General features: G+C 31.3%; 1 protein-coding gene across 6 annotated transcripts in view; it reads right to left on the bottom strand.

The window, feature by feature from the left end:
* LOC111045554 (protein tramtrack, alpha isoform) overlaps positions 1-15892 on the bottom strand; it is a 106790-nt gene that overhangs the window by 24249 nt on the left and 66649 nt on the right. The window contains exon 7 of one of the 6 annotated variants that reach the window (XM_039439949.1): positions 9699-10619. The exons of the other annotated variants lie outside the window; for them this stretch is intronic. Coding sequence (XP_039295883.1) covers positions 9763-10619 — 857 coding nt within the window. The 3' untranslated portion in view covers positions 9699-9762. Of the gene's footprint in view, positions 1-9698; positions 10620-15892 lie in introns of those variants that run through there. 6 annotated transcript variants of the gene reach the window in all.

Below are 15892 nucleotides of genomic sequence, written 5' to 3'. Positions count from 1 at the left end.
AAGGGTAGTGTAAACTCTGTTCTACAACTCTTAAAAATAAAGAAATAATACCTGCAACACTATTTTTTTCAATGTAATAGAATTATAATAATTATTATGAAGACTTCATTGTATAATTTCTGTGTAGATCGTGGAACATTGTACTGTTATAAAACATATTGTCAATTCCACATCCTTGAGAGAAAACTGCGTGTTTGCGTGAAATGCGCGTGTTTGTGGCGTATAAGTCTGTACGCACCTTTTAAGATTGTAGAGGTGTAGAGGATTAAAGACGGAAGTAAAGGATTGAGGAAGGAAAAATAATTATTATACATTGAAAATTGTAGAAGAGTTGATTGAAGCTAAATTAGAGCTAATTATTGGAGGATTAGATTAGGATTGATGAAGGGATCCAAATCTCAAGACACAATTTTTCTCAACATTTATTGAATAAAGACTAGTTGACACAACACCACATCGGTTCTCATTCTAATCATCAGTTCTAAAACTCAGAAAATAAATTACAGTTTTATGCAGATCAGTAACGAACAGCCCCCACCATACAAACAGATACACACTAAAAAACAATTTCTCACACTTGAAACAAGATTTCAATGAAATTACAACTGAAACAATCAAGAAAAATTAACTTCAACTATTTATAGATAGTTTAGAATAGATCAGAATTTGGTCGAAATGAGTAACCTTCGATAAAATAAAATCCGATTTTACTTCTTGAAATGTATGATTTAGGTTACTTATTTTTATTTATAAAATATACTTATAGTACCCTTTGAAATTAATAAAATAATAGATTTAAAACATTTTGGCCACCCAGTCCAACCCATAAGAGCAAGCGCCCCTGGTGTCAGGCTGATGGAGCTCCTCTTCGGGAGTGAAATGCATTCCTCAATACTCCAACAAAAGTAAGTGTTTTTCAAATATTTACAAGTAACACAGTGTCAGAACTACAACAGAGTTAAAACATTAATCCAATAATGTTGATTTTACTGTTATAAACAGTTTATTCTCAGATTAGTATAGTTTATTTATTCTTTCGTCAACAGTCACAAATCATATTATACAATTTAATTGAGAGGATAATATGCTAAAAAACAAAATTGTCTCTGGTTGTGAGCTTTCTGTTATTCTGTTGTTTGAAAAGTTGTTATTTACTTGTAAAATGTTTTGGCTTGATAATTTGAATTATCACAACATGAATTATTTGAACAATAATTTGAATTATTATAACATGAAATGAATTGAACATTTGAACTCGACTATAAAAGAGAAATTAGATTTCATGTTTCCCATTCAGCCAATGCTTATATTTCTAAGTGAATCAATATCACAGTAGAAGCTTTATCAGAAAAGACGGATTTGAGCGATAAGTGGGCGAAGACATAATTTTAAAGAAGAAAGGACTAAAGAAAAAAAGAGAGAGAAAGTTTGTAAAAGAATAAAAATGAGGAGAAGAGGGGGTAGGCCTAAAGGAAGGGAAGTAAGGAAATCATGACTTTAGATTCTGCATCTAACGATATCAGAGCGAATATCTCAACTTAATTCTCGAGTTTGTAAAAAATAAAGAGTAAAAATTTTAAACAATGAAATCTTGTTTCAGACTACCTACACCATTCATAAAGTTCAGTTTTAAAACACCTAGAAAAACTATCACAACTGCACAGATGAATGAATATTAATTATAATTATTATAAGAAGGTTAACAAATAAACTTGTACAATCGTAAAATTAGTTACAACTTAGAACTATAGAACATTTAAAACCCCCAAAAAACAACGAATATATAATTGTTTTCTACCAATACGAATGTGTAAATCTAAAGCACACATGCATGAGAAGAAAATAATTTAAATTGTAATTATTTCTGAGCTACGATGATACAAAACTGAACAAAAAACTGCTACTTCGATTTTTTTATAATTTTATAAACTTTGGAAACTTTATCTGAATCCAACAGTGGTAACTTGGAACCACTAGTTACCAAAATTATAGCTAAAAGAAATAAAGGATATTTTTCAACAACAATTGAAACTCCTTATCGAAGAATTAAAACTAGAACAGTAACAAAAATAGATGCATAATATGTTTAGAAACTATAAAAATAATGATACTAGTAAAAAATAAAACTAATGGTACACAGTTTATTACAATAGTGGTTTTCTTCATTGTAATAACATGTCGACTAATTGTAGATTATTTTCAAAAATATTAGTTTTACGGTGACATTTTAAAAATAATGACGATGGATATATTTGTAATTCCTACATTCCTTCATTACTCATATAATCCTTGTTTATAGACTCAATAGTTCAATAGAAGAATACATTTTTCAACAAAACAAATTCTTTCCCCTACATATTGGTTTAGGTTATTCTGAATATTCGTTTGAAAACGTATAAATGATAACACTGCACTATGGAAAAATTCATACAAGTAATTATTTTCAATGGACTGGGATATCACATAATTGATAATAGGGGATATCAAATACTATAAGTGTTACAATACCTTTCCTGCAATATTATTGTGTGAACCAATATTATATTATTGATTCAATGAAACAAAATTATTATGAAAAATAATTTGGGGGAGGACCAACAGGCACAGCCCAAAACCGTTCCTCCCCCGAATTTTGATTCATTAAAATAGTCCAGAAAATAGGTTATGTTTTCTTCACTTTATAAAATTTTGTCTAATTTTTCACAAACACTTGAAACAATACATTTTGAATTTAAAAAGATTAAGATCCAAATTAATAACAAAATTCATTTTACTTGGGACGCAAAACTGTAAAATACATATTTATTTAGAATATTTCGTTCCGAAAATTGAAAACAGTTCAATGAATTAAAAATTAAAAACAAATATTAATGAATTTATTTCATTTTTGATGGAGTTTAGAAAATATATATTTGTTAAAAAGAGAACTAGTAGAACAAGTTGAAATGATAGACTATCAACTAAAAAAAACTATTATTAAAACAGATTGACTTAAGATCCAATAAATTGGCGAAATAGATTATGGTTAAAAATTGACTATGTTGTCAATTAAGTTTGACTAATAATTATTCACCTAATATAATAACTATTGACTTTTTATGGCACAAAGGATTCAAAACTTATACTAGCTGCTCTATTTCTTAACCTGATTCTATACAAGTGAGTTAAAATTTAATGAGTAGTTAATTTTGATTTCCAATTTTGCAGTATTTTGGACTCGGAATTAATTTGGATAATAAAGATGGTAACTCAAAATTTCAAACAATAATTTACACAATTTCAAGGCAAACAATAAGCAACTTGAATAACAAGAGATGGGATATCTTTAAATTTTCAGGGTTCCAAAAGAGACCACCAACTTGAAAACGTTTCAACGTAAAACCTAATAAATCATATTTTAATTAAACAAATTTTGATTTAATTACTGCAGAAAGATCCTCTACACAAATACACAATTCTTATTGTGTGAGTTTCATTTTTACTATGGTAATTTTGTTTAGGAATGATACATTTACTGAATGTACTTTTATTTGTTAATTAATGGTAACAACTCGATAATCAGGATATAATTTATTTAATAATAGGTATTACTGTAGTCTTGAAAATGACTAGGTAATCATCTTTACTAGACATTTAAAAAAAATGAAAAGCAATGACGTTGAAAACAGAAGCAATGCCTTTTTTAAATTATGTGTACTATTGATAGTAAAAACTAACAATTTTTATGAAAACATTCATTGCTAATAGAATTATATTTTACAAGAAAGGATTTAAGATTTGTTTCAATCACTGTTCTGAATTTTATACAGAGAAAATATCGAAAAATAGAGGGGATAATGGTAGGCCTATATATTAATTCGTTGACTAATGATTTGATATAAACAAAGAATAGGAAAACAATCATCGTTATTAAGCACAGTGATAGAACTATATTATATTTCAAGACACTTTTGAATACCGTACTTATGAGCAGCATTACCTATAATAAATTGATGTGAAATATCATAACTACCTCTGCAAAAGCCTATAAATTCCTTCTTGGTTGTCAAATTTTGTAAATCATCACTATACGGTATTTCAAAAATTCACGTCATCAATATAAACACTAGGCACTGTAATAATTGAATTATAGATGTATAAATTATTTATAAAATAGATTTTGATATAAGATACTTTTCAAGTTTCATCTACTGCATTTAAAAAATATAGATTTATACTAAACTTTATTCTCTTCAATTTGAATGCTTAACATTTAGATTAGTCTTGTCAACCTGAATTCTTCTTTGTGAAATTGACTTGGAATATACCATTAGCAAATTATATTTAGTCTGCAATCACTGATAGAATAATATTTGAAATAAAAAGATTTGACAGCAAAATCGTTGAAATGAAAATAATGAATTGTTTTAGAAACATTGAACAATACAAATTCAAGATAGAAAGCTAAAAGTATATGTTTTAAATATGTAATGTTCGATAAATATTTACAGTAAGACGTAAGGCACGTTTTTAGATTTAGCAATTTTTCATTCAATGGCACTTAGATTCAAAATTAGAAAGAGCTATCTATGTTAGTTCTGAAAAAGCACTAAAAACATCAACTACTGAGGGTAAAGACAGAAAGTCACGGGTGTTATTTTTGTAAAAAAGTGTTAACTAGAATAATGACACTGTTCTCAATCATTTAGTGAAGTATTTGATACAAAGTTGAACTTTCAATTGACCAAATAAATTTCTACTCATCTCATACCGATACAGTAAATTGGTATTGTTATTCATCATATTGATATCACTATCTAATTCTATTCTTTCTAGTAAATCTAGACCAAGAAAGTAAATCTTGAGCTACCATAGAGATACAAATTTATCAAAATAGCAGCCCCAATAAAAGATATTCAAATAGTACTAAGAATCCCATATAGGTTCTTCATCACAAATGAATATTAATAAACCCTCATCATTATAATGAAGCACGCAAAATATTTTCATGATGGTATACTATTTAAATAAATTTTGTAACCTTAATGGTGTTGATTGAAAACTAGCAATTGAGTAGAATTTTGTGAATATTAAATATTATCTTGAAAAATAATAGTAATTTTCTCGCACCTCTAGACCTCTATCTACTTAGCATGACTATTTTGTTTACGGTAACCTTCAATAAAAAAATCGTGAAATCTGATCATACTTGAAGTGCCCACAGTAAAATTATGAACATGATTATTTTGTACAAATATTTCAATCTTCGATGTAAATTTTGTAAACTATCATCATAATCAACATTTCTGTACCTTTCATAGTTATTTTTACATAATTATTCTGTAAAATTATTTTAATCTTCGATGTAAGTATTGTAAACCATAATCATAATCAACATTTCTGTAACGTTCAAGATCACAAAATAACCATCTATGCGAGATCAGTGGAAACTCACACCATTAACCTTCATCTTACCAATAAAATCCATAAAATCATTAAACCAATCACACAATAAAACCGTATTAGACTTGAATAATAAAATATCAGCACTAAGATATTATAATGAACAACAGTGGTATCAGTTTATTGAACTTTTGATTGGTGAATAATTATTTTTATTCATAATAAAGTAACTATTAATTAGAATGATAATGTTTCATCAACATCTAGCTTGCTTCAGTGATTTAAAAAGGCGAAAAGCTCGAATAATACAAATGTTTTATGAGTTGGGGTAATCGAATAATTCATAAATTCTCAAGATTATGAAGGAATTTAAAAATTTGGACAGTTACAAACTCATCATGGAAAGTTCTCAATCATTACAAGATTCTAACTTTTTGTATGAAATAGTTTCTAACTTTCTTTGTATTAAATAGTTGCCAACTTCCTTTGTATAAAATGGTAGACTATATAATTGATTCCCACTACATATCTAGACTAACAGTCTCAATTTTTGGGGCCAATTTTTCGATTTAAAAAAATCATATACATTTTGATCCTCAAGTTTCAGGACAATTGAAAAAAATATATGTATAAGTTATACATTTTCCTACCAACATTAGAAAATGAGCTAGTTAAATTAGCTTTGAAAATAATTAGAAAATAAGCTGTTGAATATTTCAACAAGACCAAATCTGATAATGCCTGAGATGGTACCGAAAGGGTGTATTTATGATATTAATTTGATGAATAAAACTACTTTTTCATTCAATTTTATGAATAATCATTTTTATAAATAAAAATAAAATAAGGCACTCTGGTGAAATGGCACTTTAGTTTCTTGGTAAATCACAATATTATTAAATTGAAAGATGTGATTACTAATTAGATGTACAATTGACTGGGGTTTTCACGATTATAATTGAAGTAGAAATTTATTTTCTTAAAAAAAACTTTAGTTGAATGTATTTTGATATTCAACCCTTAATTGATGAAGCTTTTCAAAGTGACTTCTACATTAAAGTTGATACTAACTAGCTTTGTAATTCAAGGCAAACCTATTTTTTTAGAAAATTCTATTAGAAAACTAGAGTACAAAACTACTAGTCATAGTGGACTTTCAAAACGGTTGTGATTGTAACATTTTTAATGACAATGAACATTCAGTAATGTAATCGAAAAATGATCAAATATTCAATGATAATAAAATTCAGACAAATCCACAACATTGGGTAACTAAAACACAAAATTTAAAAAGTCTTCTAAACAAAAGATAAATATCTAGTCCTTTCTATAAAATTGTTTCCTCAAACTTACAATTTTTTGTAACAAAATCGTATTTTTCCAGTTACTTTCAAGATAATATTCAAATTTATCTTGCTCACCAATTTTTTCAAAAATATTTCACACTTCAGATTTTCTTGAACACAATTAATTCTCTCAAAAGACCGCCACATACACAGTATTTCGTTGATTTTCGAGAAAAACATAAATTTTCAATGCTATCAATGATTGAGAAACACTATTTTCTCTTGAATTTAATTAACAATTACTATAAAAACCAATAAATTCTACTAATTCCTTCAGAAGTTTCCTCCGAGAACATCGTTATTAAAAAAAAAACACCAATAAATCAGATACCACTGATACAACATACATACACATCTTCTCATAGGTTTTCCATAGTATGTTATAGGTACTTTTAAATTATACAAAAATATGCCACAGCGTAATAAGCACTAATTAAATCATGAAACAACATACATAAAACTTTGAAAAGTTAACAATATCGATTGTTATTCGAGATTTAATATCGATAGAAGGAATGTTCGATCAATTTATCGACTATGAAATGAAATTAATATCTAGAAGAAAACAACAACAATAATAAAGTTAGCTGCTTCAAGAAGAACATAAGCTATTCATTATTATTAGTAGTAGTAATAATATTCAACTTGAACAATAACAAAAAATAAACTATTCACATTAAAACAAACATATATTGTTTATATAATCGTTGTAATCGATAAATATATTTCTCCTCCGTCGATTATCGTTCCTTAATTTAAAAATAGAATATATATCATCAATCTAGTATAACAACATTTAGCTAATAGTAATGATTTTATAATCTAGAAACAAATCTAGGATTCTGAACGAGGGTGGTGAATTTTTCCCTTCCACCGAAATATAAGGCACAATCAAGGCTGATAAATTTTGATTTTGTGAGACATTTTTTGACGATCATTGGCACACGATAATCGCTAATAATGTTATAAATTGTCAAAAGTATGAAATTGAGAAAATTTTGCAAGTTTTGGGAGGCAATAGTGAGTTGCGGGGTTCGAAATTTACGCTGAAAAATATCCAAAATATTTTCTTGTTCAGGTTATTTGATTTTTGTGAAAACACTAATTTCTGTCATCAAATAGATTATATACAGCATGTAAAATCTCCAATAACCTATAACAAAACACTCTTTCAATGTAAATAAACATTAGAATGTCAGTGTTTTACATATTTATGGATTCAAATTTAATTTTATTAATTACATATTTATGTTTTCAAATTTAATTTTATTAATTACATATATATGGCACTTTGTGGACTGCTGTGACTAGACAACATTATTATTTTTGGATTATGACTAGGTAAATATTTATTAAATATTTGATTTCATTTTGCACGAATATGACTGAAAAATATGGTTACAATTTGAATACAATCATGGTAACATACACATGACTGTGTAACGATGACGCTACATTAAGGCACTTATTATTTGAAAATACATAGCACATATGTATTAATATTAAATTTTACAGGCACATATTGAGCTTAATGGGACATGAAACTATTAATATGAAGAACATTTAGAAACTATTAATTATTTATAATATTTAATGAATTTTTATATTTATATCCCTAAATTAATTACCAAAAACAATGATTTGTGTTTTTCTTCAAGAGATTTTAAAACTACATAAGTAGATCTCTATCATTTAATAAAAAATAACAAAATTATGTTCTACGTTCCTATTGAGGAAAATTGAAAAAATTGATTTTAAACTTTAAGATTAAAGTAGATTGGAATTTTAAATTGAGCTAACAAACACACTTTAGTGTGTTTCGCATGTATGTAGATTTGAAACTGTAACTGAGTAAAAGTTTCAAAATTTAGAGTTTTATACTACAAAAACTATTAGGGAATTTAAAGTTTCATTAATTTTCATCTTTTACAAAGATAAAATGCATCGAGTTCAAGCTAGAATTTCAAGTTGGTATAGGTAACATAACCCAATGTTTCTGCAATATTTAGTTAGATCTTCAGTCTTTGATTAGATAGATCAATTTTGATTTCTCTGTTCGATAATTTTAGTTTCATCAAGTTTTACAGAGATGAAAAGAATCTACTCATTTTGAGGTTAGATTGAGTAATCTAAACCAAGTTATCCTCAACAAGCCATTTTCAGCAAAGTTTTTTAGTTAGTTACACATTAATTATTTACAGTTTAATCTTACCAAGACATTGTTAAGTGGACAAGAATTTTAATAATTTTGGAAAAAAACATTCAAGTTTCTCAATGCCCTTTAAGAAGATTTACCTATTTTTATAATGATTTCTGTGATTTACTGATTTTTTATGAAATAAATATTCTATTTGATTCATTTACAATATTTATTGTAAAAATGAACATTTTTGGAGTAGAAAATAATTAATTTGACTTGTGTGATTTCAACAAAAACCCAAAACTCAACCACAACTGGTTTGAAACCAGAACAATGTTCAGAAACGTTTATTGTTTTAACAAAAACCTTGGACCCGGTTTCTAGAACACTTGTTAAAAATAATGGACCATTAAATCTATAGGTTTGATGGTCCATTAGTGTCCTAGCAAAACTTAGGGTCCAAGTGTTTCATCAATAACCCACAACAGTTTTGAAACCAGTACAATATTCAGAAACGTTTATTGTTTCAACAAAAACCTTAGACCCGGTTTCTGGGACACTAATTAAAAATAATGGACCATTAAACCTATATATTTAATGGTCCATTATTGTCCTAGCAACTAGGACAAATGTTTCAACAATAACCCACAACTGTTTTGAAACCAGTACAATATTCAGAAACGTTTATTGTTTCAATAAAAACCTTAGATCAGGTTCCTAGAACAGTTTTCAAAAATAATGGAGCATTAATGGAGTATTAATGGTCCATTAGTGTCCTAGCAACTGGTCCAAGTGTTTCAACAATAACCCACAACTGTTTTGAAACCAGAGCAATGATTAGAATCAAAGTTCTACCAAAACTACACAACTCACTTTGCCTCCCCCTTACCCCTCTCAACACGAATCCTGACTAGTGCCATCATTAGGTCCACCCCCTACCGGAGCACCCCCCCTCATGATGGCCAACCTGTGCACCTGTTTAGTATGAGTCATCATGTTATCCTTCCGGGTGAACAGCTTGAAACAAACTGGACACGGTATCTCCTGCCTTACCCCGTGATGTGCCGACAAAAAATGGCGACAGAAATTACTGATATGCGTATAAGTTTTCGCGCATACGTTACACCTGTAAACATTCTCGGCTTCGTGCGTACAATAACGCCGCACCGACGCTTTATCTATGGGTTTGTTGGGGTTGTAAACTCCCCCTGCAACATTCCCCAGGTTTACAGTCACCGAGCCGCCTGAAGTCCCCCCGGAGCTGATGTTCGTGGGACTTCCCCCCACCCCTGCCATCATCGACCTGAAAGAATCCATCTCGTATTGAGAGATATCCTCATCCAAATATTCGTCCCGATCCTTCTTAATCGTCATATCCAACCCCACAGGAGTGATAGAGGTGGTGGAGGACAACATCATCCTCCCCTGGTTGATACTATTGTTATTAAAATTCGTCTCCATCATTTTTTCCCCGCCCCCAACTCTACCACGATCTTCATAATCCTCCTCCATATTTTCGTCCTCATCTAAATCAGAAGAGTTGGCCGGCGAACAAGCGATCATATCCTCATAACGCTCCTCGTCGTCTTCATCTAAATCGTCCTCGTTTTCAGCTGCAGCTGCGGATTTTTCCGGCGTTTTTCCAGACTTTTCCGGCGTCACGGCAGTCGGGGCCTCAGCATTCACTGACAAGGCGCTCAACTCCGTTGTGGGCGGTAGTGCAGTTGCTGCCTTTTCCACTGATATGGTAACTGCGGGATAGAGAAAAGAATTCATGAAAATTGGTGAATAATAAGTATTAACTAACTTAAATTAGTGAGACTCTTCAAGAAAATGCATATTTTAAAAATAATCGTAGGATGATGGTTAGTAAAGTTCAATACAACTAGATAAAGCTATTCTAAGCACTGTGAAGGATGTTCCTGAAAATGGTGACTCAGATTCAGATTGATTGAGCAACTAACAAGAAGACAAACGATATTTCTAATAGCCATAAAAATTATACAACATTAATATAAATGGCATCATATCGATTGGTAGCTATCCGATAAGTGTGATTTGATATTGATTGTAAATATTTATTTATTATTTTACAAAGGCGACTTTCTAGAAGTATTTTAAGCCTAGGTGATGATGATGATGATGGGATGAATGATAATACAATGAAGGTAGAGTTATGAATGAATAAAAATTAGAGGTTATGCCATCTACTTGAATTGATTTGAATTCACTTTTCAGTCCAGAAATAAATAAACTAGAAATTTTGAATTTGATTTGATTAAAAACCGAATATAATGGAATGATTACATTCAATAAACTCTCAGAACATGAAAATATGGAGTTATTAAGAAAAATTAAAATAAATAAAACACAAACTGTAGATTGTTAATAATGATCAATTCTATATCAAACTGAACCTAGTTATACAACCTAGTTCTAGGTAGGCTCCAAACCACCGTGTAGTAATTTTATTAAAGTTTTTCAGACTATCGCTTCGCATCAATCTATCGTAAGTGAGGTTTGACAACACGCAATCGCAGCATAATTTCTTTCCTAAGTACCTTGGTGTGATACTTGACTGCACTCTGTCCTACAATAATCACCTCCATAATGTTGCTGAGAAACTGAAAACAAGGAATTATATTCTACAAAACCTGTGTGGAACAACATGGGGTGCATCAGCTACAACATTCTGCGCTGTTCTGCCCTGGGACTAGTCAACCCCACAGCTGAATACTGTCACTGCCTCCGTAAACAAAGCCATAGTGCATGACAGGTGGTTGATGGTAACGTCAGCACAGGTAGGGCTCCTACACCAATAAAAACACTAGCTGATAGATCAGCTGAAATCAAAAAATTGTTTATTGGTGTAGGAGCAATACCTACTATTACCATAGCATAAGTATCATAGCATAGCATACTGTTATCTCAAGCCGATTACTGTCGATTATTGTCGATTTTTACTGTTTTGACCGGGTAAGAGTGTATGAACGGCACAATATGAGAGACTACCAGCGTCATAAAGCTTCACAGGAACGAACTAGGAACAGTAAAAGTTGCGACATAAACGCCCTATACCATGGGATATCTACTTATGCTATTGTTTCTCTATGGTATTACTTATAGTAATATAATATAGTAAGATGTAATAGTAGGTATTGGTAGGAGCCCAACCTGTGCTGACGTCACCAGAATGCACTATGGCTTTGTGTACGGAGGTAGTGATACTGTGCAGCTGTGTGGATGAATAGTGCCCATGTAAATAGAGTCAACACTCAGCTGAATAATTCCATGCGACTTATTTCTGGGACAATTAGAACCACCCATACATATTGGTTGCCAGTGTTCAGCAACATTGCCTCACCAGGGCTGCGAAGATCTTTTGCTCTTGTGCGTGAGTACAATAAGATTAAAAATGACAGAGCACTCCCAATCCACAGAGATCTTCTGGAGCTCGGTAACAGACTGAGGTCAAGGGTAAGCATCCACTGGAACCGTATTCAACCGATCCGATCGGCCGTTGGATCGGATGAACCTGCCGGCCGTTAATTCAGCCGAATATGGTCGTCCATTGGAACCGTTTACATCAGTCTAGTTCAGTAGTTGGCTGGTTGCCAATTATTGAATTGACTACTATCATAGCCACCAACATTTTTCATAAACAATGATTATATTGAGATTTTGAAAAAAACTCATATCCAATAAATTAGTTATTCATTATAATAACCTATCTTCAGATCCTATTTGTTCAACAATTTTTGTCGACAGGTTCCTTTGAACATCACGACGATAATATCTTTTGTCTCGCATATCCCACAATGGAACATGCTCTTGAACCAAACTTATCAACTTTTCATTGTCCATAGTTACAATTTTAAAAACAAAGCAACTTCAAAAAACAAGACTGTGAAACAATTTAGGTTAGGAACACTCTTGGTTGTCTCTGCTCGACTAGTTAGTTCGGCCGGATAGAGCCGGAAAATCCCATTCAATTCGGATCGAAAAATTGATCGGCCGGAGACGGCCGTATGAACATGTTGCAATGGACGAGCATCTATTCCTTTCTTTGTTGGAAGATCGTTCGGTCGCGTTCGGTAGTTTTCGGCCGATGCTAGTTCGGACGAAAACGGTTCTAGTGGACGGCCCACCCAAGGCCCCCTCCCATGCGCTTGGCTGAACAGATAGACCGTGATAATTTCTCTGTCGCTGATAGATGGGAGGAAGAGTGGATGGATAGAGCGCCTCTCAGTGTGAGTCTGGGGTATTCTGTTGGGAGCAGTGTGGCTGGGTTTGATCTACCAAGGCGAACATGGACAGCACTCAACAGGATTAGAACTGGGCACGGAATATGAAGGGCATCTCTCAGTGACTGGGGTAGATTGTCCTCCCCTGCTTGTGATTGTGGAGAGGCAAGACAAGCAATGAAACATATCATCCGACATTGTGCTATTCAAGCATATCCACTACTTCCGTAAACAAAGCCATAGTGCATTCTGGTGACGTCAGCACAGGTGGTGCTCTTACACAAATAAAAATTCGTTGATTTCAGCTAATCTATATTAGCTATTGTTTTTATTGGTAGAGTCCTACCTGTGCTGACGTTACCATCAACCACCTGTCATGCACTATGGCTTTGTTTACGGAGGTAGTGGCCTATCAGAGCAGTTGGATGATTCAAAAGCAGCTTCTCCACAAGCAATAGCCAACATAACTGGCCTCGACATCAAAGTTTGACATGATTATTTCCTTACACATATATACACTTTCCTTCTTCTATTGTATGTTATAACGTAGATGGTTACATTTTTTATATCAAGCTGACAAAGGTAAGACCTGAATATTTTTTGTGAATTTATGTGTGTGTTTACGTATTTGCCATACGCTAATAATAATAATAATAATCTATCGCATGATAATTTGACATCATGAGAGACTCTCCGGTCCAATTTTGAAGTGAAGTGATTTTGAACTTCAATCAGTGGAGCTGACCTCAAGTAGTCACCCTTCCAAGGTAAACCCAGAGAGAACGGCACTTATCTAAGCTATTAAATAATGCTCTGACTGCTATATCAACCTATTCCCTTATTGGCAAGTTTTTAAAATCACAGAAGAATTATTCCCTTTTAAATTAAGTTTAGTTAAGTATTAACTGAACAGTTCATTAGCCAAGAGATAAATTGCAGTAAAAATTGATTATAAAAACAGAAGAATGATATCAATTGATCCACGGGAATATTTAGGTATATTTATTATGCATGTAATAAATAATCATTTTAAACTTCTGCATATTTAATTAAATCCCTTCAACAATACATAGCTGTAATTATAAGCTTTATAAAATCATACAGCAGGCTGTGGAGACTATGGTTTGAAAAACCACACTGAATGAGAGATTAAATAGCTATACATAAATTGTATAAATTAATTTATTGTGGCGAGTTGATGGGCAATTGTGAATGCTACAAGATGTAGCAATCATTATTCAATAAAAGTTTGGACAACAACTGGAACTCAGATTGGTGAAGTCAAAACATGACCTACTTTCTGAAAATTTATTCAAGAAAATTTGGGAAATAGATTTGTCAGCTGCTACTTTTCAATAATTCTTTTAATTTGTGTATTATTAAAAGAAAAATGACCCAAGTCACAATAAAAATTTAATTTGTTAAAATTTAATCACTTCTTATTTAATAATATATAAGATTACTACTTTTTAAAAGAATTTATTCTACGAATCAATAGTTTGACTATTCGGTCAACCAGAGACCTTCCTATCAAAAATATATTTTTCAATCTTGAGAACATGCATGGATTTCTAGACTAAATTCATTAATTATTAAAAATTTCGCTTTTATAAACAGCCAATAATTACCTATTATTGTCTGAGCTATGAATTAGCAAATATGACCCAATTCTAAATTATCAATTTACTTTTTGAGGCTAAATAATCTGCGGGTTCCAGTATTCATTGGATACTCAAGAGCTAACTAACAATAAAATCGTTTGCAGGCGATAATCGATTGCCTGACAAGTATCCAATGTCCACTTCAATATGAGCCAAAGTATTTTCAAGAAATGTAGATTTGGTGAGCTTAATTCCAATTTTAATAAGTTAGATAACTCAATATTTTTCTACAAATATTATGTAACATCAACCTGAATTGAGTTCAACATGAGAAAAACTAAAAAAATGCCATCACAAGCCAGTTTTCATGTTCAAAATTCTCAGATCAAATAAATCCGCTTCACATCTGGTTAGAGTGTAAAATTTTACCATAATTCAATCAGCAAGTACAATCTTAAAGGTGGATTCCCACATATCAGTATCAGGGACCGTGTCCGGTACAATGAGAATATTATTCCAATCAGTTCTAATGGGCAATTCATACCCACTCGGCCGAGCTGGTTTGGAATAGTCCCATTGAATCTCATGGGAGTGATATCTTCACTGTACCGGCCACTGACTCTTATACTGATCTGTAGGAATCTAGCTTAATACTTACCCTTGTGAGCTTAGAGCCTGTTGTGCAATCTCCCTGCTTTACTAATTTCAAGACGATACCTTGAATTTATGTTGTACTCCATGTATGGTCTCTAATTTTATGCTTCAATTATTGTTATTTTCAATTTTGGATATTATCCAAATCATTTATTTTTATTAATATATTAATTTCAAATTTGATGCATTTCACAATTGAATAAAGAGTTATTTTATCAGTTTAAAAACAAGCTTATATCGATATTTATTTGATTGTTGTGCAGCTGCATTATTTCATTTCCAGTTTTACATATTCTGTAATGAGATGTCATTTTGTGAAATTTAACCATACACCGTAACTTGAACTCTGGAAAAAGACACCTTGCCTAATAGAAGTCAGACTTGATTGTTTTTTTAGCATCAATGGTTTTTGAAATGTAGGAATTCAGTTAGAACTTCACTCAATTTTGCAAGTAGCATTGGTTCTTCTCGCCTCAGATATTGCTTCCAATCTGAGAATTGCTAAAAATATTAATATTATTAACA

The sequence above is a fragment of the Nilaparvata lugens genome, chromosome 13, assembly GCF_014356525.2.
Source record: "Nilaparvata lugens isolate BPH chromosome 13, ASM1435652v1, whole genome shotgun sequence".
In the NCBI taxonomy this organism is placed as follows: Eukaryota; Metazoa; Arthropoda; class Insecta; order Hemiptera; family Delphacidae; genus Nilaparvata; species Nilaparvata lugens.
This window is presented reverse-complemented; position numbering and strand designations above follow the sequence as displayed.